Genomic DNA, 25,635 nt, shown 5'->3' on the forward strand with positions numbered 1-25,635 from the left:
GCTTTTTGTAATTCTTGCTACTCTTGAAGAGTTAGTCTTCCCTTTGAGAGTTAACAGAAAATGAACCATCTGCATTTTTAACTGTTTTTAGGACCAGGATGCAAACTCATATTCGAGTTCAAAAGAAGTCTTAGCCGTATGTAGAGCTTTCCTCCCATATTCTTGAAAATTATAGCCTTTGCAGTGTAATGGGAAGTCTCTGTCTTAATTAAAAAAACATAATTCCAGTTGACAAATTGCCATGATCATGAATTAATGTTCATGCATCTAGCATTCAAATTTTGGTAATGCAGTATGTAAATCTCCTTCTGTTAGCAAGTCTCCTGCATAATACAATAGCACTCTATTATAGATTCATCAGCTATGGTATGAAATTCTCCTCACAGTTGCTGACAGTAGTAAAAGAGGGTCAAACTGTTCATTTCTCTGCATAGCTGTGTACCTTTGCCAGTTGTTCTGAGTCCATTTGCATTGACAGGCTCTCCAATTTTTCTTTTTCATTCTACTTTGCCTACCTGGTCCGAGGTTTCTCTGTGAAGCAGTGGTCATCGATAATTTAATTCAAGCTGCAAAGAGTACACCTACAGTTCTTGAAAATGCTTTACAGGACATGCTTCCTTCCCCTTCCTTGTGAAAGCTGTGCGGTATATATCCATCCCTACATTCAGCAGAAACCTAAAACGGCTGGCTTCTAATTGGCTGCCGTAGTGACCCTTGAAGAGCAGTGTGCCAGAGCGGGGAGGCACATGTCAGCTCACACCAGGAGGGGTGACATTTTGTCATACTCCTTCCTTCCTTAGTGCTGAACCAGGATCTAGTCCTGGAAGACTCACATGAGGGAACCTTTGCCTCTTTTAACTGGTGTAAAGGAAAACTGCTCAGTGAGTGAGACGGTACATCGTTTAGCAGAGGGGGACTGTTTGAAATTCTTCTGGTTTGGTTACCACCAGAACGTTTTGGTTACCATGATTATTAGTCAATGAAATATTTTATGGATGGTGCATTGTGGTAGTAAATATTGCTCCACTCTTTTCCCACTAACTGATAACACTTGTTTAGGTAGCCAGCCAGTTAGAGCACACTAGCTGAAAGATTTGTCAAAGCATGAGATGCAAGTAACTGTATTACAAATATTTTAGTTTCTTTTGCACAAAGCACCTGTACTACACAGTTATGTTGTGAAGAAATCCAGTTCTTTATTAATGACAGCTTTATTGATGGCAAGCTTTCAGAATGAAAATACTAGAAATCCTATTAAAGTGCTATCCATTAAACCATTTAAGCACTCATTAAAACTGTTAGCACAGACTTGTTATTCATGAGTTATTGGTCTTTCACACTTCTGAAATGTGTCTGCCAATACCACTCAACTCTTTGTTGAGAGTGTGGCTATTAAATCTGAGGAAATACAGATTAACTTTCTTTTTTCTTTATGGGAGGATGGTATGGCCACAAAGTGGTTCAGATTGGTGAGGAAAATAGGAATAATTAAAGTTCAATCCATTTGCCTGTTTCTGATAATTTATGTTAACTATGTCTACATGTAGACCTAAATATTAATCACTAAACTACACCATCTGGCCATACATCATACAATGTGTATGTTTGGGTTTTTTCTTTATATCGTACAGTAGCTTTAGAATGATTAAACATTAAGGAGTGAAAAGTGGAAGAATAATACTGAGTACTGAACAGTTGAAGCTAAGCTTTAAATTTTAAGTTTTATTTCTGTAAATTTCCATGAAAAATAGGCATAATATAGAGCTGAAGCTGTTTCTCATAGTAGATAAGAACCTCAGACCATCGTTTTCAATGTATATGCAAAATCATCTTTGTATATGCAAAAGTGCAGTTTAAACTTACTGTTTGCAAGCTTTTTTTATCATTATTTTTTACATCTGGTTTTGTTTTTTAAGATTTAAAGCCAAAGTCTGTCAGTCCAGCCTCAAAAATAGCAGCATGTTAGACAGCCAGTTTATTCAGTTATTTTCTAGTTTTCTTATGTGAAGAGAAAGTGTACCTGACATTTTAAATTGTGAAGTAATTTCCAGAATATTTTTGCAGTGTAGGTAAAAACCTAAAAGACAAGACAGATGGTCTGCTTCAGTTATGTTTCTAGAACAATACAGAGTAGTATGCTTCATTCTAGGGCAGTGGACTATGGTTTAGATAGCACATTTCTATATATGTCTCTCAAAAAATACTGTCTGGGTAGTCAGAGATATTATAGATGTGCATTTTTCCTGGTCAAGTTACCAATTTTATTTTAAAAGTTAATGCACGTATATATAGTTAGCATCTTCTGTACTATGTTCATCTTCTAAATTACTACTAGAATTCTGAGAAAAATCCATAAAAATTATTTTCTAAAATTCTGAAAACTTGACCTGTAAATAACCTGTGTAAGTTTTCTTATTCACCTCCATTAACTCCAAAAAGAAAAGAGGGGAGATTTGAGCTGAGAGTAGTCATTATGTAAATTTTATTGCTTTTCAAGTCATATGATATAAGTGAATTGTTGGCCTGCTGATAAGGAGGTATATTATGTCTTAAATATAGTCTATACGTACATATATAACTCTACTCTTCCCCGTGCTGATGGAAATGCACTCCAAATTCTTTCTCTGTACCTTTGATGAAAGAAATAGCACTTAGGAGTAAGGATAAAATACTTGTGTTTTTAAATTACACAGTGCATACTCGCTTAAAAATTCTACCAGCCATCCTTCTCAGAGCATGGGAAAACATTTCTAGAATGAAACTAAATTGTAAGAAAAATGAATAAAAATTTTACAGAGTGAAATTAGAGAGTAAAATTGTACCATTTGCTTTATTGATGAATAAGAATTTCACTTTGTAGTCAGAAAAAGTAATATTTTTGTTGGAGAAAGGTGAAGCACTACTCTTGGATCACATCACCATATTTATACTTAAGCGCAGCACAGAAGTGATGTCTACCTTTGCATGTGGGAAAATACTACAGGAGGATAATTCACTGTCCCTTTATAGGCAAACAAAATGCAATATGGCTCAAATAAAAAATTCCATCACCAGTTTTGCAAACCTCTTAGTCTATTTAAATACTAACTTAATAAGCTCCTAATACTACTGACATTTTAAAATATGTTGATCATAGTCACTCAAATTTCTAAGATGGTGAACCCAAATAGTTTAGTGTCAAAAATTGTGTAGAAGCTTAAAAAAATCAGGTTCTTTCAGAGCTGCATTTAAGAGTGCCTTTTGAACTGTTAGTAACACATATAGTGATACAATTCATATATCACGTATAGTGGTGCAATTAAGGGGAAGACCAATAAGGCTGACATCCTATGGGGAGTCTGTTATGGTCCACCCGACCAGGAAGAGGAGGTGGACAATTCGTTCTATAAACAGCTGGAAAATGTTTCTGGATCATCAGCCCTAATTCTTGTTGGTGATTTCAACTTCCTAGACATTGTTGGGAAATTCAGTACAGCTGAAAAGAGGCAGTCTAGGAAATTTTTAGAGTTTGTGGAGGACAACTTTTTGTCACAGCTGGTGGGTGAGCCCACCAAGGGAGGGACCATGTTAGATTTGTTATCTGCAAATAGATGGGCTGGTGGGAGATGGAGTGGTTGGAGGTTGCTTGGGGCACAGTGATCATGAAATTACAAAATTCTCAATATTTGGTGAAGTTAAGAGGAGCATTAATAAGACTTTTTCACTGGACTTTCAGAGGGCAGACTTCGGCCTCTTCAGGACACTTATTCAGAGAGTTCCTTGGGAAGTAGTCCTTAAAAATAAAGAAGGTCAGGAAGGGTGGGCATGCCTTAAAATGGAGATTTTGTGGGCACAGGAACAGACTGTCCCTCTGTGCTGAAAGACGAGTCAATGAGGCAAACACTCAGCCTGGGTGGGCAAGGAGGTTCTGTAGGAACTCAGGAATAAAAAAAGGATGTATTATCTTTGGAAGGATGGTCAGGTTTCTCAGGTAGTATTTAGGAGGGCTGCTAGAGTATGTAGAAAAATATTAGGGAGGCTAAAGCTCAGTTTGAACTTAAAATGGCAATTTTTGTCACTGAGGTTAACAAAAAATCTTTTTACAAATATATTAATGGTAAAAGGAAGAGTAAGACTAACCTTTGTTCTTTATTAGGTGCAGAAGGGGGCTTTGTTACTGCAGATGAGGAGAAGGCAGAGGTGCTTAACACCTTCTTTGTCTCAGTTTTTAGTGAGACAAATTGCTTTCAGGATAACTGTCCTCTTGGGTTGGTCAGTTATATCAGGGAGCAGAATGGTCCCCCCATTATCCAAGAGGAAGCAGTCAGAGACCTCCTGAGACACTTGGAAATTCATACATCCATAGGACCAGATGGGATCCATCCCAGGGTCATGAGGGAGCTGGCAGATGAGCTTGTGAAGCCACTCTCCATCATTTATCAACAGTCCTGGCTCACTGGTGAGGTTCCAGAGCAATGGAAGCTGGCCATGTGACACCCATTCACAAAAAGGGTGGGAAGGAGGATCCTGGCAATTATGACTGACTGACAGCCAGTTAGCCTGACCCCAGTACCAGGTAAGGCCATGGAACAGTTTCTATTGAGTGTGCTCACGCAGCACTTACAGGGTGGCCAGGGTATCAGACCCAGCCAGCATGGCTTTAGGAGGGGAAGGTCGTGTTTGACCAACCTGATCTGCTTTTATGACCAGGTGACCCGCCTGGTGGATGCAGGAAAGGCTGTGGAGTTGTCTGTTTGGACTTCAGCAGGGCCTTTGACACTGTCTCCCACAGCACACTCCTGGAAAAGCTGGCAGCCCACGGCTTGGACAGGAGCACTCTGTGCTGGGTTCAGAACTGGCTGGATGGCCGGGCCCAGAGAGTGGTGGTGAGTGGTGCTGCATCCAGCTGGGGCCAGTCAGCAGTGGTGTCCTCAGGGGTCTGTGCTGGGACCAGCTCTGTTCAATATCTTCATTGACAACATGGATGAGGGGATTGAGTCCTTCATTAGTAAATCTGCAGACGACACTAAGCTGGGACTGTATGTTGATCTGTTGGAGGGCAGGAGGGCTCTGCAGAGAGACCTGGAACGGTTGAATGGATGGGCAGAGTCCAATAAGATGGAGTTTAATAAATCCAAGTGCTGAGTCCTGAATTTTGGCCACAATAACCCCCTGCAGCATTACAGGCTGGGAATGGTGTGGCTGGAAAGGGACCTGGGGGTACTGGTGACAGCTGACTGGACATGAGCCAGCAGTGTGCCCTGGTGGCCAAGAAGGCCAACAGGATCCTGGCCTGTATCAGGAACAGTGTGGCCAGCAGGAGCAGGGAGGTCATTCTTCCCCTGCACTGAGCACTAGTGAGACCACACCTTGAGTGCTGTGTCCAGTTCTGACCCCTCAGTTTGGGAAGGACATTGAGACACTTGAGCACCTCCAGAGAAGGGCAACAAGGCTGGTGAGGGGCTTGGAACACAAACCCTGTGAGGAACGACTGAGGGAGCTGGGGGTGTTTAGCCTGGAGAAAAGGAGACTCAGAGGTGACCTTGTCACTCTCTACAGCTCCCTGAAAGGTGGCTGTAGTCAGGTGGGGCTGGTCTCTTTCTCCAGGCAGCAACTGACAGAACCAGAGGAAACAGTCTTAAGCTGCACCAAGGGAAATATAAGTTGGGTATTAGGAATAGGTTTTTTACAGAAAGAGTGATAAAGTTCTGGAATGTTTTGCCCAGGGAGGTGGTGGAGTCACCATCTCTGGATGTGTGCAAAGAAAGACTGGATGTGGCACTCAGGTTTAGGTGAGGTGTTAGGGAATGGGTTGGACTTGATGATCTTCAAGGTCTCTTCCAACCTAGTCATTCTGTGAATTTTGTGAATTCAAATGAATCATATTCAAAGCATAAATAGAATTTTCATGGCCTTCATCATGATCCCAAGCATTTAATTTCTTCCTCATTCCTCTAAATTGTCCCAGTTAATTTCCTTTTGAGGCAGGAGTTGCCAAGAACTCTGTCTCAGTTGCTGTAGGTGAAGGATGAGCCAGAACCTGAGCCATCCCACTCCTCTACTCTCCTTATCTAGGTTATGCAGGACTTTAAAATTTTTTGTTATAAAAGTCAATTGAGCCTAGGGCATTGGTTAATAGGATGAGGCACTTTGTTTTTTTGAGGTATTTGTTTTCCCAAAGACAAATACTTCTCTCTCAGGCAGCCAAGCAAATGATTTTTTTTTCAATAATCTCAATAAAGAAGCAGATTCATTCTCAAAATATTAAATAAATAAATTGCATAAAATATGAAAAGGTGCATGAGAATGAAGCAATTTTCAGACTGGCCAAGTTATCAGTCTAAGGGATGAGTTCTAGTAAATCACATTAACTGATTTCACACATGCCCATTGTCAGGTAATACCTACTCTAATTGATTACAGGTCATACTCTGGGAAGAGTCAGCAAAGCTGTTGGCTTGATGCTGTAGTGGCAGTACAGATCTCCTGACTTGTGCTGTGTTGCTGGTCTGCTCATGGAAAATGAGCACAGTGTTGGTGAACTGCCCTTCCTTGGCTTATCTGTGTCATCTTTTTTTTCCTTTATAGTTTACCACTAGCTGTCACTGGGAGCAGCCAGTTCTTACCAGGATTAAACAGAGGGCATAAACTTCAAGCCATAGTTGTGTATTCATATTGATGAAAAAATGTTAAGGTCTCTAATGTTACAGAAAGGGAAAGTAAAACAATAGGTGATTATTCATGACTTCTCAGTATGAGATGACCTTTCATCAGCCACTACCATAGTGAGCATAAACAGGTGCCATCTGTTACCTATTTTGCATTCATTTTGCTGCATAGATTCAACCATAGAGTAAAAATACTAGAGTCTGAAGTTTCCCTGGTGCTGAAGGATGAAGGACTGTGGTGAACTCTTCTGTAATTCCACCCTGGAACAGAAAATAAACAGCAAATCTGGAAACATGTAGTTTTGTTTATGAATAAGATTAGTTATGTTTATGAATATGATATCATTAAAATTTCAAATATGCCTGAATTGATTACTTATTTATGACTCAAGGAAATGAAAAGCAAGTTTCTTTATGTTGTCTATGGATGAAACGCAGCTAGTTTCCTGAGCAGCACTAGTGCCATGGGTTGGTCTGGCATCAAAATGAAAGAACAGAAACATTTTTTTTCTTCTGAAAAACTTCATCAGGAACCTTTGGAGTTTGTTTAGTAAACAGGACAGGGAAAATTTTGAACATGTGTTCTTACTAATAAAGGTAAAAATATTTATTCCCCTTCATCCCAGTGTTTTTGAGATTTAATCTGTTAATGTAGAATCCCTCATTTTCCAAAATGAATAAAAAGATAAAAGGGTGGATAGCTTGCTTTCTCTGAAGAAAAAGCCCTGGATTTTAAAAGCTTGTGGTTAAATTCCTCATGGAAATTTCAGATGCATAAATAAAAAATGGTTAATGTAATATTATCTAATATGTTACAATGTGTCCTGAAGTAATTTCTTTCAAAAGGAAATTATTTCTACAGCAAACTATGGGGTTTTAGTTCTTAATTACCATAAATAAAACAATTACATAGTCCCTAGCTGAAAGTTTCCTTTCCTTTTTTTCTCTTTGTCTTTTGAAGTCTATTGATCCTGGTCAGCAGTTCACATGGGAACACTCCAACCTGGAAGTAAACAAACCAAAGAATAGATATGCGAATGTAATTGCATACGACCATTCTCGTGTTCTACTCTCAGCAATAGAAGGTAAGGAGACCTTTAAAATTAAATTAATTAAATCCTAAAATCTAGAGTGATTTTACCAATCAATATCTTTATATAGTAATATAAAGAAGTGGTAATTAAAGTACTTCCAGTAAATTCCTGTAATGACAATCCTTTTCTGCTGCTTATTGTCAGTAACATATTATGAACTTGCACTAAAAAGTACATTCATGTTTAACACTGAATGCACTACGTCTCTGTGTATATGCCAGTGAGTTATCTGAAATAAGTTAATATTGCTGCTTACTTATACTCACACTGCAAAGCAAACGTAGCAGTAAACAAGCATGCTTGAATTGAGGCATTTGTTGATCAATGAAATTATCAGGATATCTGCTCGTTGAGCTTTACTTTGCGAAACTTTTCTGTGGGAAAAAATCAGTTCAACTTCGTTTCTCTGGAGAAATTTTAAAAACTCTCTCCTAGAAATTTAATTTTAATTTCCAATCTAAATAATAAACTGGAGTTATTAAACAAATGCCCACATGCAGGCATTTTTGGGAGTAACTCACTGACTAAAGATTGACAGTGTGATTTAGTGAGAGCTTTTCATTATATCTTTCTTTGTTACAAAGCTTTCCAAAATCATAAACACTTTAAAGTTTTATCTGAAGCAAACTCTTACTGATAGCCAGTCCTAGATGTTGTGTCTGTTTTGCCAAGCATCAGGACACACTGGTTTTCACTCAGAGGATTTTTTTTTTATTTTTTTCCAATTCTGCCTTACTATTAACCTACTTCCTAGGTTGAAGACGGATTTTCAGTTTATTCTGTGTTGTTTAGATCAGGTTTTAATGATGGCCATAATCGAACAAATTATACATTTATATGACACAATTTAAATGAAAATGAGTTGTCTTTAGTTAGCTCCAAAAGGACTTACATACAATACCTAAGATAGAGGGATCTATATTTTAGGTCATAGTTATTTCAGTCGTAATGTGGTACCAGTTAAACTGCAAGTATTTTAATTTATGATTATAAACAGCTGCTTATCTTTGGCTACTCCAAACCTAAAGACACTGGATTTATAGGTGTAATCCACTTTAATATTAACTTCTTGGTGAAGAAAAAGGCAATCCCACTGACTGAAGTTTAGATCTTTCCTCATTCATTGCAGCTGCATACCATAGGCTTTGATAATACAGATAAGAGCTTCTTGAATGTATTAGCAAATTTTAATGATTACCTTGAAGAATTTGCATATGATAATCTGCTTATATTTTTCCACCTTTGAGGTTCATATAGCAGTTCTGACAAGATTTTTTTTTCAACGTACAATTTTTAATATTTCATTTTAAAAGAATATTATCTGTGTAGAAACCTGCCTCTACCTGTCTCATCACTAAAGAGATTATTATCAACACTGTTCTAATTAGCATTATATGTGATGTAACTCAATAAATATAACCTTTTCTGTCTCACTGGTCCAGACAAGAGGTCAAAGTACATGGTCTGAATAGGTCAGGAACAGCAATTGGACAGGGTTTCTGAGTGGTATTCTTCAGAACAAAATGCTTCACTGGGAGATAAGTCTAACTGGCAAAAAGACTCAAGTTTTTCCAGGGATTTTGTTTGGAAAAATAGTTGTGTAAAGGAAAGAGAAGGAGAGAAAAAAAATTAAATGCAATCAGATTTATTTGATAATTTATATATTAGAGAACTGGACTGCCATTTTTTCCTGTATGCAAATGTGCCATGAAATATGGTTCCCTTTAAAAAAAGAATATATTCAGAGAATAAGAAGAAAATTTAAAAGGCAAAGCAGAAAATGTTAGTGAAAGTAATTGAAAGTGTGAAATTACACATTCATTGGACTATGTTTTTGCATAAGTGATAGTAAAAATGCGGGGAAAAAAAATTGCATTGTACCTGGAAAGGATTGAGTATTTTAAGGAGTAAGGACAAAATATAGTTAAACTGTAATGTTTGTTTCCCTTTTTTAAGTAAGAAATACCATGGTGAGGCTACAATTTCTGTGTCTTTTATAGTCACTGAGTCTACACCGAGAAAAGTATTATAACCTTTTGTGATATTAGTGTTCATGTAAAACCACAAATGGAATATTCACCCATTTGGTGATTTGCATGATTTTGAATATTTTCCAAGTCTTTAGATTATAGTGAAAAAATAATATGGTAAATGAATCAAATATTACATGCCTTTTTATAAGATGATATTTAGTCTTGAAAACAGAAATAATTTAGTTTATATTTATCCCCTTAAAAATTTTTGTTCCTGGGATTTTACATTATTCGGCAGATTAAATTTTGTGTATGTACCTTCAAAATTTTAATACATTGGTTTTAGCATTTAGTAAAAAGTACTTCTCCTTCAGGTCTTAAGCAGATATTTTAAATATGAAAATACACAGTCTGGCCAGCACTTTATTCAGTTGATAGCTGTGTTTCTTTTCATATTACCAGGGAAATCAGTATTTGGAATATTACTTAAAAATGTATTCTCCTTTACCTATGCTACTATACAACTTAATCCAGACCTAAATTTGGACTACAATATATTTTGTTACAGCTATTTGGAGAATATTTGGTACATATATGTGTGTACATATCCATGTACATGCCTAGACATAGGCCTCATCTGCATTCCTTTGGTGGCCACAAGAAAACTAATGTTAGTGAGGTTTGAAAAGCAGCTGTGCCTTTGTAATGAGAATAGCTCCATTTTGCACCTAGGCAGTTACTTACTGTTTAAGAGCAAATATATATGAAGAAAAGACTAAGCATGTGGCAGACTGTAATCCTACACTGATGAACATTTTGCAATTGAACAGTGTTGCAGAACTATGGAATGTTGTAATTGGTACTCAGAACGAGACACAAGGCCAGTTTTGTGCTGTAGCAGAACTCTGTAGCCTATTCGGAGTGATTACTAGAAAGTCCTGAGAAGCAATTAGCAGAGATTTGAAATAACATCTTTCCAACTATTGATAATATCAAATTGTTAAAAATTGCATTAGCCCTGAAACACAAGGCTTACTAACACTTTCAAAGTATTTATTTTGGTACCCTTCATAACTCCTGTTAAAACCTTGTTTTGAATCCCCACTAAGTTCTTGACCTCTCTCATTACATACAGTATGGAGTTCCACAGCATAATTACTCATTTCATAGAAATACTTTTGTTATCACTGTTTAAATTTTATTACATTAGATTTCCCTTTGGAGAGAAAACTCAGGTTAGACGTGGTAATTTGATTTTCCTCCTGAAAAGAAAATTTTACGTGGCAAAATTTTGTTCCCATGTTCTTGAAATCTGACTGATTTCAGTCTTGAAATCAGTTCATATTGTGTTGTCTTTGGCTGTTTCTGAGATGGACACTTGGAATTTTAAAATATAATGACAGAATGTTAGAATGTAGTGAAGTTTATTATATGCATCCAAATGGATTTAAGGGAGAATTTACTGAATAAAAGAGAAACAGGTTGAATTAAAACAGCTAGGTCTGTGATCTTCAACCTCTAAGAAGTAAATAAAAATTCAGGGGGTGGGGAGGGAATGGATGAACATTCTGCATTTTGAAATGCCTTGCCGATTCTTTTAGGAGATAATAATGACTAAAGTCTTCTATATGTGGATGCATTTGCATGAAGCCAGTTATTAAAAGAAAAAAAAATACCTATCTTATTTCAGCAGGTTAATTTTTTTTTAACGGGAAATTTAGTGACTTTAAAATTCTGCTAACACTAGAAAGCTCTGACTGTAATATAAATGGTCAAAAAAGAAAAGGCAAGAAGCTGCTAATTCTTGTTTGTGTGATGGCCAACTGCCAGTAAATTGGCTTTGATTATGCAGACCATCATTGTAAGATTCAGAAACTGTTTGGAGCATTGTAACTACCGAAGAGTCAAGACCTGTACAAATGATTTGCACTCTGTCACATTGCATTTATATTTCCTTCTGCTAACAGTAGGAACTGAATGGCCCCTCACCCTACAAGCTTGGAGTGCCTTACAAACAACGGAAGTATTTTGGTGATGGATACAGAAAAACCCATAGAGGATATGGATTCAGAAAGATGGGTGAAGTGATTTCATGGTGTTAGGGCTCCTGTGAAGTAGATTTCATTGTGTAGACTTCGTGGTGTCTGTCTTGACAGCAATGCTGAGATGAGTTGTAGGTTTATGAGCCTACTGATGCTGTAATAGTTATAACTTAAATACTGCCATTCTTGATACCCTTAAAATCTACTCAGAACAATTTTTCCTGCATATGTTGACATACTTTCCTTTGGGAAAAACTTCAAGAAACATCTGGTGGCTTTGTTCTTGACTGACTAATGAAGATTTGGTACATGTTTACTGTGAACACTCATATTGAAGCTGGGTTTTGCAGGAAATATCAAACCAGATTTCATTTCATTTCATATTAGTAGAGGCACTTGTCATTTCTTTGAGTGCAAAATTTAGAATATAAATTAATATTTCTATTTGATAAAAGATTCCTTTAGCTGTTAAGTGCCGTGTTACTTAGCGTTGAAGAGATCCCTAAAACCAGCTTCAGACAGCAGTAAAATAATCACAGTACAATGACATCATGTTAGATTTCAATATCTGCTTTGTAGTATTGTGCAACATACTGCCATCTGCACATACTGTCATGCATTGTGGATAGTTTCATGATGCAGTGCTCTTACCTATGCCTCTGAGGACCTGCACAGAACAATCTTTTTATTTCCATTCTGGACTTCTTAATTCCAGGCAGTTTTTAGACCAAAACAAAACAAATTCATGTTTCATTTCTTTTTCCTAAAAGAACTCCTCCTGTTTCCCATGTCTTTCTGCTGGTCACCTTCCAAGTTTCTTTTCTCACCTGCAGATCTTCCAAATTTCTCATCTTGCCTGCAGATCTTCTACACTCTTAGTTCTCTGTTTGCATACTTACATTTCACTTTTGTCACCTTTTCCCTTTCCTTTCAAATACTTCTCTTCTGTCCTGTAAACAATCCCTTACTTTTTCAGGCCTAGTTCTGCACATTATGCCTGTCCCTTTCTGGCATTGCCTTCTTTCCATAAATTCTCTCTAATTCCACATTTCTCTTTGAGACTCCATGTCATTCATCTTTTCCCTCTTCACCAGACTCTCCTAGTCATCCTAACAGTCTACTCACAATCCGGCTATCTATAGGTTTTCTTTTTCTGACATTTCTTTTTTCTTCTTCATCCTTCATCTTTTCCTTTCCTTCATCCTTCTAGGATGATATCTAGAGAATTGATATGTAGAGTCCTCAGTCTTTGTAAAAAGCCTTCATTTTACAAATATTCACTGCTAGAGTACTTCATTGGTTTTGTGTTGCTCCATATTGCAGTGAGTTCCTAAAGTACAGATTTGTGCTTAGACCATTTCAATTTGATTATTTGCTTAACTAGATAGATTTCATGTAACAAAAACATCCACAGAAACACTTGCTACTGGCACCTAGCACCTGTTCATTGGCCAAGCTGATTAAGGAATGACAGCTGATGTAATTTTTTTGGATTTCAACAAAGCTTTTAATACCTTCTCTAGTGGTATATGCTTTTGGACAAGATGTCCAGCATACAGCTGGACGAACACATCATGTGATGGGTGAGCAACTGGTTCACAGGTCAGGCACAAGGGGTTACAGTGAGTGGGGTGACATTGGACTGGGGACCTCTCATTTGTGGGCTTCTGTAGGTCTCCACCTTAGGGCTGGTGCTCTTCAACATCTTCATAAATTACTTGGATGCAGGACTGGAGAGGATGCTAACTAGCCATGTTTGCAAACGATAAAAAATTGAGGAAGCTGTTGACTCCCATGAAGACAGGGAGGCCCTAGAGAGATTCCTTGACAAATCAGGGGGCTGAACAATCAAAAACCACAGGAAGTTCAACAAGACAAAGTGCCAGATTCTGCACTTGGGATGGGGCAACCTTGGAAGTATGAACAGGTTTGAGAATGAGATGCTGGAGAGTAGAAAAGGACCTGGGGGAGCAAGTTGAACGTGAGTCAGCAGTGCCCTGGCAGCCAGGACGAACAGACATGTTCTTGGGATCATCAGGCACAGGGCGGGCATCCAGGGGGCCAAACATGTCCTGGGGCATCAGGCACAGCCTTACAATCAGGGCTGCTGTCACAACCCATGGCAGGGGGCACATTGTCATGGTAAGTTCTCATCAGGCTGAACAAAGACACCGGCCCAGGAGTGAGGTCTCTTGTGCTTTTGTTGTTAAGGCATGCCTTAACTCCAACAATCAGACTCTAAACTATTTAGAGTCAAAAAGTGTTGTCTAACAAGCCTCTACATTCTTACAATTTGCTTCCACAAATGTGGTGGCTAACAAGCCTTTAATTTTGTACAGGACACTAATATAGCTCTCACCTCCTAAAATTAACCGCTCAAAGGTGCTGGCTAATAAGGCACACACGTCCACAATCTCCCCACTCCTACAATAAACTTCAGTATGAAGTATGGGATAGAATGACAACTGTGGTTTGATCAGACAGAGCAAGAGAGAGACAGAACAAAGAATATCACCCCAGATTCCACATTGTTCCTTCCATGTGGATGGTGCAGAGCTGAGGTGGTGACAAAGAATGCAAAAGAGAAAGAGATGAAAAAGAGAGGATAGCCAGGGGCCTGATCTGCATCCTTTTATAGTTAACCTGGTGCATGTCTCTTACACCGATTAGATTTTTCGCACTGTTTTGTTCACACATGCACAACCAGCCTGTGGTTTTTGCTCTGGCATTGTTCAAAACACCAGACATTGATTTAAACCAGTGGTACGACTTCATCAGCACTCTGGGTTCATCGTGGTATTTTTCCAACTTGTTTACAAGCATGACAGAATTTAATCCTATTACTTCACACTATTTATGCACATGACTAAAAGCACATGTCTTAGGGAAGCAGGGCAGAAACAAAGCTTTATAGTTTAATTTATTTTAAATAGAAAGGCTGTTCAGTAGTCAGCCTTTGTAAAGGCTTGAAATAATTTAATTATTTGATTTCAGTTTGTGAATAAAACGTGAAGTCTAATTAAAGTTATTTAAGATTATAACTCTCTTCAGGAAATCAAGTGAATCATTCCTAACGTCTACATTATTAGCCTTGTGGATCTGAGTCTATTTTGTAGTAAGCTATACTGTCATCTCTGTTCATGAGCTCTCAGCATAAATTGAGAGACATAGAGTTCATGGGGTTTTTTGTCTTCTGTACTTTAATTGTGGCATTGGCTAATTTTATTTCATTGCTCATTCACTCATACTATGTAAAAACTAAACTTTGTTCTCTTGAGATATTTAAAAGTGGATTGTCTTTTGTGCTGAACTGCTCATCTGATTCTTCCCCCATTGTGCTTAACTCCTGTCTGGCTAAATAAAGAGATTTCAGACTCTGGTCATTCATCACCATTGTTGAAAATGCTACTAGAAAATAGTTATGGTAGAATCATGGTTCAGGAGCTTGGTCTTTAACTGACTTCTTGTGCAGAATCTGTGTCTCTGCTTTCGTGACTCTTAAAAAAGTCAGGTTATACTGCATAGATTACCCTAAATTTATACTTCAGGTATGCCATCCTAAAGGTACAATAAATCCCACTGATGCTAAAAGACTTAGGTAAAGTTCATATCAATATTACAGAATTTGGTTGCTTTGTCCCTTTCTTGACCCATGCTTTTACAGAACAACTGACCTCTCTTAACTATGAAACCCAAATTTAAGTAATGATGGCAATTGCTGCTGTGCTTGTGGGTATGTTGCCTTCAAGCTATGGCAGCTAACAAAAGTTTGCAGGATTTCATTGTACTGTAGTCAGACTGGTTGTCATTTGATTGTTTTTGCACTATTGGACTTGACACAAAATTGTTCTGTTTTCTCAGCTCAGAATGAGATTATGGCCAGAAAAATCATTTCAGAAAGGGAAATTTTATTATTTAGATTTACCTGTCTTTGATGAATTTTTATTCTTTTTCATGTAGATTTTTACCCATATTCAATTTTTTTATTTGGTAATTTTAATAAATTCATTAGTCCTCTTTCCATAAGGCACCTTCCCTAGAGGGCTTTAAGGATTTTGGAGCAGGATGTGAAGCCGAGGTCATGCATGAAAACAGTGATGAAAAGAGACTCTGTGAGAAATGGGTGCAATACTTAAAGGGGCTATGACAATGGATGGAGAGCAGAGAACATCCCTAATGGATACTGTGTGAGAGAGAGACAGTGGAGCCTAGCATTCTGAATCAAGTCATTCTCTTGATCTCAGCAGATCAAGTATTATTGAGTACTGTACAGTACTGTTGAGTTCTGTATTCTGCTAGAGATAAATCCTTGATGCGAATCTCAGTGCAAGTGTTGGAGCAAAATGTTTTGTCTTTTTTTTTCTTTTTTTTTTTCTTTTTTTTCCCCTAAACTTCATTGATTAATTCATTAATAGTTGCTCAGGGCCTGTGGTAAATGAAATTTCATGTCCATGTCCCAAGTGTATCCTTATTTGGTACAGTGAAGATGACTTGCCTTGTAAAATAATTCTTCTAGCTAAAGGACATATATAATTTATTGTGTCCACTTTACAGAAATAAAGTAGAGAAACAGAGTGAAAATTTCCACATTATTCTATATTTGAAGAAATCTTCTTTGCATTCATCAGTAATTGTTAATCTTTATTCCTTCTTACTTGAACCTTAGATCAAGGAAGGTGTAATAATCTGGAATATTTTCCTCATTCGAATTGAAATAATTGGAATGTATTTAATTTAGAAATATATATTTTATTAAAATTTGTCAATAAATTTAAAACAAATTAGCAAGTTACAATTTTAGGCATTCTGAGGTTTTTTTTACATCAGGTACTAGTATTGGTTGCTAAAATTTGTAAAGATCATTCTTTAGGGAACAGCTTGCAACAGTTCTCATGCTTAATTTTCACACTGAGTTTCTGCGTTATCAGTTCCAGAGGACAGCTTTCCCAGAAGATCATTTAACCACTTTACAAAGTGTTGTTTTCCATTTTTTCCTCAGGCTTTTATTTATAACATGTGCTTCAAAGTATGATACCAGGCATCATAATAGAATTCTAATTTATGCAGAAAACATTTCTTACCAGCTTTCTCAGTTCCTTTGGTAATAATACCCAGTTGGTGTAGATTTCTCCTGTTGGCTTCATTCTTCTTTCTCATCTGTTTTGTGAAAAAAAAAGTTTTATTATCTTGATAAAGGAAGAAAATACAGCATTGTGCCTAGCAGTTATATTTTCTGTATCATTAATTACAATATCCACAGTAAGAAGTGTCATGTAAAACAGCTTCAAGTCTACAAGAGTGATGCTTTTGAACTCCACTTTCTGCCTTTCATGGAGGGAAATCATGCTTTTCAGCTATAGACTATGCAGGTTAACTAGTTTTTTATTTCGTTTTATTTTTCTCCTGGAAGACGCTTTCAGTCGTGTCAAATCAGTCTGGCAGTCTGCCTGTGTCCATTCTTGCATCTTGCCTGAGGAGTGCCATTTTCTGCCTCTCTTGTAACCCTGAAGTTACAAGGTCTTTCTATCTCTGAAATATTTTGTCATGTTTTTCTTCTAATTGTGTACAGAAACCTAAATTAAAAATTTAGTTTAAATATGATTTGAATATATGAAACAAGAACATATATGGAACTTTATTGGGCATGAAGTAACCCATAATCTGAATAATTTCCAGATTACATTGGATTTTACTTACTGTGACATTTAGTCTGTGGGTTCATTCACTGCTAAGTTAGCAGTGGAATAAAACATTCAGGTTTACCCTGAATGAGTGTTGAAACAGTTAAAATTGTAGCTTAAAAGGAAAGTCCATTTTAAAGAGGTGCCCCTAATTTCCATTCAAATTAAAAATATTTTGGAAGACATTTTCAGATGCGTGCTACTTATAGTCAGGAAAGACATGAGTATGCAGCTCCAGTAATTCCTGATTTGGGATCACCAGCAGGAGATAATGCGTCAGAATCGATTTTAAGATTTCGTTTCTGACAAAGATCTTGGGAAATATTTTTTTACAGTTTATTCTGTTTCATAGCCAAAGAGACTCAATGTTGTTGCTTTGTGGAGGGAAAGCAGTCATAGCTGTAGAATAAATCTGGAGCTGGTATTATCACCTTGACTCTCTTTTGAAAGAGTTTGTGGAACCTCCACCATTTCTGGGATTGTGCATGGCAGATTGGCTGCATAAATATATATATTGGCTGTAGATTGCGCATGGGACCATTTCTGACGTGCATGGCAGATTGGCTGCATAAATATAAATCATTCATTTCTGCTCAAATAAGTAACTTCAACAAAACTTACTAAGTTGCAGATTCGGCTAATTAATGCTGCTTTGACATTCAGCCAGCATTGAGATCTCACATGTGTATCTTACTTCTTTATCTAGTCATCAGTTAAAACAACAGCAGGGACATAAACATGGTTGCCTCAGTGCTTTATCTTTCAACACACATGTAGTCTGAGTTAAAAGCTGGGCACTGCACTGCTGAGTTCAGCAGTGGTCTGAGAGTTTTAAATCCATTTTTATTCATTTCCATGAGCATGCCTGCCTTATTAGTGCAGACTAATGTGACCTTTGCTACAGCCAATACACCTCCTTGGCCTGGGTGGGCAGCATGTTCCAAGTCCAGGCATCCTATGGCATACCCTGAGTTATACAGATTGCAGTTAGGAACTGGCCTGCTTCCTCTGGGGCTCTTAAGAATGGATGTGTGTTTGGTAGACACGGCCAAAGTTCCTGTATAAGTCTTGTCCAAAATACCTGAGCCTCAAGCAAATAATGGTGTAGGTCCCATGTGCATACAAGTCTTGGATCCCACTTCTTTTAGTGCTTTTAATTCTTATTCCATCTTGCAAAGGTCTTTATTTCATGCATACACTGTATGGAAAATGTCAGTTTCTTAAATCTGACTTACATAATGTGTTTTGTTACAATAAAACTCATAATTACCTTGGCATTTAATGGAGAAAATGAATGTAGCAGTGATATTAATAGTTCTTGATGATTTTTTTTTTCTTATATATTTAAAGGAATTGCGATGACCTCAACAAGAATTTTTGAGGAGCCTACTCAGGGTGTCTGATTGCGAATCCTCAACGGGGTCTGTCCCAGGTAGCGCTGCCGTATTTTGGGTGTCTGCAGGCAGCATCAGACCAGCTTTTAAATGCTGCTGTATTGACCCCCAGGTCTCTCTACCTGATACAGATTTTCAGTCTACTTTAATACTTCTGATCACACAAAGTCTCTTGTTTCAAAAGAGCAGTTATTCCCAGTAAGACCACCGTGCCTCTTGGCTCCACCCATGGCCTACACTCACCTGTAAGTATCCATGCACTGTTTGGCACACAACAAGCCAAGATTCATCAAATCCAGTGTCACGGGATTGTTGAGCCCTTGTAAAACAGGACAGCACAGAAACTGTGCCCTGTGTTTTCATTCTCCTCTCTTTGCAGGCATACCGGGCAGCGACTATATCAATGCCAATTACATAGATGGATACAGGAAGCAGAATGCTTATATTGCAACGCAGGGGGCATTGCCAGAAACCTTTGGTGACTTCTGGAGAATGATGTGGGAGCAACAAGGTGCAACAGTCGTCATGATGACGAAACTAGAGGAGAGGTCCAGGGTAAGGAAAACTTATTCAAGGTTAATAATATTGTACCTGAGTTACCCTAATGTCAGTGTTTTGTTTCCTTCATGTATGCTTGCCTGTCTTCTTTATATCTGTAAAAACTGAGGGTTTTTTTAGGTTACCACAAGTTAAAGTGTCTGCCCCATGAAAATTACCTATATATAGGAAATCTTGCTTTCACTATGAAACTACCAGGTCATGTCATTTATTTAGCATTTTTGTATGCTCTGGAAAATTTTTAATTTTTTGATCGCAATGATTTTGGGGATTTTTTTTTTTTATCATGTTGGAAATCTTATGAGGAGACCAAAAGAGTTACTTCCTCTGTAGTAATAAGAATATGATTGTATTATCCTTTTATGAGGAAGTTAATGTATGTCAGCAGCATACAGTTCTCAGTTTTAAATGGTATAGATTCTCCAGTATTTAACATCAATGAGGATTTGAATTTGCTTGAGAAACCTTATTTTTTGGTTTTTTTTTTGAGCACATGCTGGTAGCTAGGAAAATTACAACAGCACATACAATAACAGAATACAAAATTATCCATGGTATTTCAAATTCAATTTTGCAGACCAAAGTAAAATTAGGAAAGTAAAGCACTAAAACATATGGATATTGTTCTGATAATAGCATTATACTATTCAAATAATAACTATATATTTTATTATTAGAAGAGTTAAAATAAAATATGTGCTGTATGCAAAGGGAAATAAAAAATAATAATTAGGTTTTTAATAAAATAAAGAAAATGATAGAAAATATAGTAACAGACCATGGTGTGTTGCATGAAGATTTATTAGTGGGTCCATATTTGGTGGTATTTATGAGTTATAAGAGTGGGTGTTATTGGAGAGGAGGGAGTAAAAGGAAAAAAATTAACAGAAGAGAAGAAGAGAAAGATGGGGGGAAAGAGAAATGAGAAAAATCAGCAGCAGCAGTCAATCAGGAAGACAAACAAGTATTTAACCAATAGTGGTGGTTCCTCTATCCAACTTCTTCTACAGTAACAGTATTTTATGTCAAGAGGTACTTGAAGTTCTCATGGGTTGTTTGTGCTCATGCTATCATTGCTGGGAGCACACATTGGCTAGGGAGAACCAATGCACAGCTGCACAGCTGGTTCATAGCTGAGCTTTCTGCAAACACATTTATGTGGCCTATATCATAAGCCAGAAACTTCAACCAAATGTAGAAATCAAAAAGTGGGAGAAAGAAGTGGTGATCCTAACATCAGTAGTAATCGCTTCCCTTGGGTCTCTGCCAACAACAGTAGAAGGGTTTTCAAATCCAGGAGCTGAATAAAAAGCAGGAGTGCCACAGAAAAACACTGCTGCAAGCATTCTAAAGTACTGTGTCCTAGAAGCTTGCATGAAGGGGCAGGAAGCTGCAAGTGCGAAGCAGGTTGCAGGACTGCAGGTGGAAGGTGGAAAAAGCTAAGGTATCCAAGGTTCTGTGGAATGAATTAAAAAATGCCATAAGTATGGGGGATCAAGAAGAGTTCAGTAATATAGCAAGACATTACAGAGGAGGATAGAAGATTTATCGTCCAGACTGGTTTTGAATCAGTAAAAGTATCTTAGAGAAGTAACTGGATAATTGTTGATATTTCAGTAGTTCATGGATGAGATCCATTTCAAAAGGAAAATATTTCAGCATGTGTCAGCTTGGAACAGGGTGGAGTGCACCATAAAGCCTAATGCTACAGTGTTGGCATAGATGTCTTTTTCATATGCTTGGATACCTATAATTGCAATGATTACGTAACTTGAACTTCTTGGCAGCAGTCATTCCTTTCTGGAGGCTTACCAAAACATATATATTTATTCTTTTACCCTTTTTGTTATTTCTATAAGTAGACTAGGCTTTTTGCAGTTCAAGCAATGTATAGCATTCTAATTATAGAGTCATTTCCCACATGTAACTTCAACCTACATTAACACCACTGCTTTTACATACCTGATGGCAATTAGTACATAGCACACGGTAATTTTAGCAGAATTTTTAGTTTTATCTTGGTCTACAGACCTTGTCTAGTCCAGGCATTGCCTGTTTGGAATTGAGAAAATGTAATTCTGCCCATTTCTTCACTAATTAATTCTTTACAGTTGCTGGTAAACGACACCAGAGCAAAGAAAAAATCAGTTCCTAATAAGCAGCCCATTGCAAAAGGTATACTTAAGTACTTGAAAGTTTATCTTAATACTGCAGGCCACAGACAGCCACTGTCTAGAAGGATGTTTTGATGTAGCTAAACGAAATTCTTCTCATTCTCTCCAATAATTGCCTAGCAGAGTTTTAAGCTAACTCTAGCCTTTGTTGGCTGCACCCTAAAAAGCACTGATCAGAATAGTAATCACCTCCGTAAGTGATTAGCATTCAGAAGCAATGCTTTCTCTAAGTGGAATGAGAAATGAGACATTCTAGTCAATGGATTGCTCATGCATTCAATTCTTATATTTGTGTATTTTTTGTGCATAATTTAGCGCCTTCTGTGTTCATAGGCTGGGTTTGGTGCATTCATTGCAGAGCTTTACATACCAGCTATCCAGCACCTAACTCAGCTCCCAATCTCAGAGGCAGCAGCTCCATGAATATGGCATACCAGTTACCTCTGCTAATACAGTAGCTGCATGTAATGTAATTAATGGTATTGATGGCAAGACAGCAGTGGAAATCCCTGTGCAGGGAAAAAATCCAGTGATGACATTACATTGCTATTTTTTTTGTGCTATCATTTTTACATAGCATATTCTTGTAGAAGAAAAACAAGTGAGATTTCAAACATGAAATATAAGCACTGTTACATATCATTAGGGATGAAGAGCTTTGCTAATTTTGTTTCTCTTTCTCGTTTGATTCTGTTTTGATTGCTTTTGTGTCTTGGCAGCCTGATCATTATTCCTGCTGCAAGGCAAGATTGTTTCTCCTTCAGACTTTCTGCTTTCCATTTCCATGTCGTCATTTCTGTTTAGCTAGCTTTTTTGCATTATGTAGTCCTGCAGCCTTTATAACCTGGACTGCATAGATAAAGATGAGGATTTTAATTGCATCTGCAGAAACAAAGTTGGTTCATTAGCATGTGTTAGATGTCTGAGTGACTTCAGATTTGAGAATGTTCATATTTTACAGCTGAGTAGATCAAATGAAGATGTTACAGTGAATTCATTATTCATTTGTTTGCCTATAAGGAAGCTGCAGGGAAAAAAGATCTTTCACTTATAACCTTTCACACTTAGTTGGTTTCATATTACATGCCATCACCTGAATTTCCCTTGACCTAAACCCGACTACAGGAGAAAGTCAGTCTCATCATTCAGCTACCATGAAAATAATTTGTATCAAAAAGGATTACACACATTGGCAGTGCATGGAACAGTGTTAGTAGCATTTTTGTCACAGATATGAGTTTAATCTTAGTGAAATAAAACATTATTGAAGGTTATAAATTTGAGATTAAAAAAAAAGCAGTTGTGTGTTAGACTAAGGAAACATGTAAAACATGTAATATTTTAATGTGTGATACCTCTCTTTCCAACTTCTCTGTCTTCTCCTCTACCCCAAGTGGTACAGATTAAATTTTGTTGTTGTTGAGTTTTGGGTACGGTTTTGTTCCTCTCAACTAATTGGATGTTCTGAGTACTCATGTGCTGTAGTGAATCTTGTGAATGATCAGATGAAAAATCTCTACAGCAAAACATAACCATGTTGCCTCTGACAGGAAGCATATAGTCCTTCCTCCTTTTTCAGGGTAGATTACTGTTGTAGATTGTCCACTTGCAAGAGGATTCAATCCTTTCCTATTTTGCTCTGTAATTATGTATTTTGAATATATTTGTTGTGTTATCTTGGAACTGATAGAAAATACTTCCCTCATTAACCTCATTACAGTACTTTCTGTGTTGGGGCCCCTTTGCCTAGGTTTAAAATCTTTTGACAAAAAAAACCAATCAGGTCAAAACTAAATGAAAACATAGTGACACTATCAAGTATTCAAATATTAGAAGCTAAATGACAGTGTAATGCCAATATCAAGAGAATATTGAGCCAGATTCTGAACTTCTTTACTGATGAGGAAGGCTTTAGTTTTCATATTGATACTATCAGCTTCATTCAAATTTGCTAATGACTAAGGGAATACATGAGGGACATACATTTGTGGCATTTTGTTAGCCTGATCCAAACATCTATTTGACTGTCATGAAGTGGATATCATCATTAATATTATAAGCAAAAACTATCTAAAAAACTATACTCTTAGAATAATCATCTTGGTTTGTCAGGGTTTAACATCTTGAATCCTGAGTCTTCATTGGAAAGGGGGAGATCAAAACAAGCCCAGCAGAAAAGTGATGTATCCTGTCTCAGATTTTATTCCCCATTATTGATACACATGGGACTATTTGCATGGGTCCTGTATTTGTTCAGTAAGAACATCAAAAGATAATTGAAAGTCCTTGGACCTATTGTTTCTCCATTTAGCCACTGACACCTGAGAAAGTCAGGAGAGATGGCACTGTCACAAGGAAAGGAAAATGGACTTTTCCTGGTAGTGCTGAAATGCTCAATAGAACTCCTGTTATTCCAAGTGTCAAGCATCAGAACACTTGTGTCTGAGTATTTCAACAAAAATTTTATAGATTTATAGACTATTCCATGAGAATGGTAAGAAAAATAGAAAACGGGTGACAGTAGAAATATGAAATAGGTAAAAGAATTGTTTGGGGCTTGTTTTGCTTGGTGTGTTGATTGGGCTGTTTAAGGAGGATATAATAAATTAAATCAGGGGTGGTTTATTCAAATTGAACTAGTACATAACCCACAATAACTGGAAAATATAATTGTACATTGGGACTCCTTAGTAAAAACAGCTTTGAAACAGACGTTGGCAACCAAAGATTTCTAAGTCTTGCTACAGGAAAGGAAAAAATAAAGGTAGGTCTGGGAAGAGCACTACATTTTTCTACTCAAAATGTGCATGTTGCTAAGAGTTTTTTTTAATCCTAATTTGTTGATGGCAGAGTAGGCACTGATACCTAATTTATCTGACTTCATATGTAAGACAGAGCAAGACTACATGCACCACAGCAAGCAATAAGCACAGAAAACAAAGAATGCAGTTTTCTTTTCTGTATGATAGGGATGCAGCAGACTTTTATGTGATTGTGATGACGTTAGTTTTACATTTGTTGTGCAGGGCTTCTGCAGCAAATTTCAGATCTTTCCTCCTAAGTATGTTTGGGTAATACTGGAAGTATCACCTGTCAAAATACTACCTCAGAAATAAGTTACAATTAGATATTTTCACTAAAGGAATAGAGAGATCAGCAAGAGGTGCACTTAAAAATTAATTAAAGAATATTGTCAATACAGTCCCAAGTGCAAATTTATTCTACTGTATTTAGGCAAAATGTAATTGATTTTTGCAGAAAACTTTCACTGGTGTTTTATATGGAGCAGCACAAGTGTGCAAAAATGTGGGTTTTTTTTTTTAAGCTGTGAAATATATTTACATAGGAAAATATAAACAGAAAATTTAGCTATGCTTTTTAGCAACCAAAAAATTCATGTCTTTAGCTGGTAGGTGGTAGGTTAGCATGTAAGTCAGCAGATATGAGTAGATAGGACACATTACAGATGGCATTTTTTCATACAATACATTTCAACAATGTATTGCTTTACTAAAGAGGAGTTAAATATGCAGTTTTGTCATTGTTCATTCCCTAGTTTTAATGGTAAACCAATGCCTTCTGTACCAATAATGTGCTATCAGAATTTTATTTCACTTCTTTAGTGCTCGCTGCATGCTAAGATATGAGTCAGATGAAGAATGAATGAGAGAATTGGGGGGAAAAAAAGAAAAACACAAGATCAAGTACACCATGTGTTCACCAGATTTACAAAAATAAAAAATGTGTAGGTTTGTACTGGGATTTTTTTTCACTGTAACAGAATGCCATGGCCACAGTCCAAGAATTCCTACACCATCTTACGAGGTGGAGTCACCAGTTGTAATGTCAGAATTGTAAAACTCAGTCATAGCTGTTTATTATGGAAGGATTCTCAGAGGCATAAGAGCAGGAACCTGGTCAGCTCTCAATTTCTATGACTGAAATGTAGTCAGTCATAGGTGCTTAATGCATTCAAGAATCTAATCCAATAAAGCTTAGAGTTTCTTTTTCTAGGCACATTTCAGGTGGAAGACCTGTGCCAAGGTTCCTCAACTGAAATTCAGACTATGAA

General features: G+C 37.1%; 1 protein-coding gene across 1 annotated transcript in view; it reads left to right on the forward strand.

Moving 5' to 3' along the window:
- The window catches only part of PTPRD (protein tyrosine phosphatase receptor type D), a 368,121-nt gene that overhangs the window by 296,415 nt on the left and 46,071 nt on the right, over window positions 1-25,635 (forward strand). Inside the window, exons 22-23 of the mRNA XM_059874048.1 lie at window positions 7,609-7,732; window positions 19,211-19,386. Of these exons, the coding sequence (XP_059730031.1) occupies window positions 7,609-7,732; window positions 19,211-19,386 (300 nt within the window). The remainder of the gene's footprint in view (window positions 1-7,608; window positions 7,733-19,210; window positions 19,387-25,635) is intronic.

The sequence above is a fragment of the Haemorhous mexicanus genome, chromosome Z (genome assembly GCF_027477595.1).
Source record: "Haemorhous mexicanus isolate bHaeMex1 chromosome Z, bHaeMex1.pri, whole genome shotgun sequence".
NCBI classification, from domain to species: Eukaryota; Metazoa; Chordata; class Aves; order Passeriformes; family Fringillidae; genus Haemorhous; species Haemorhous mexicanus.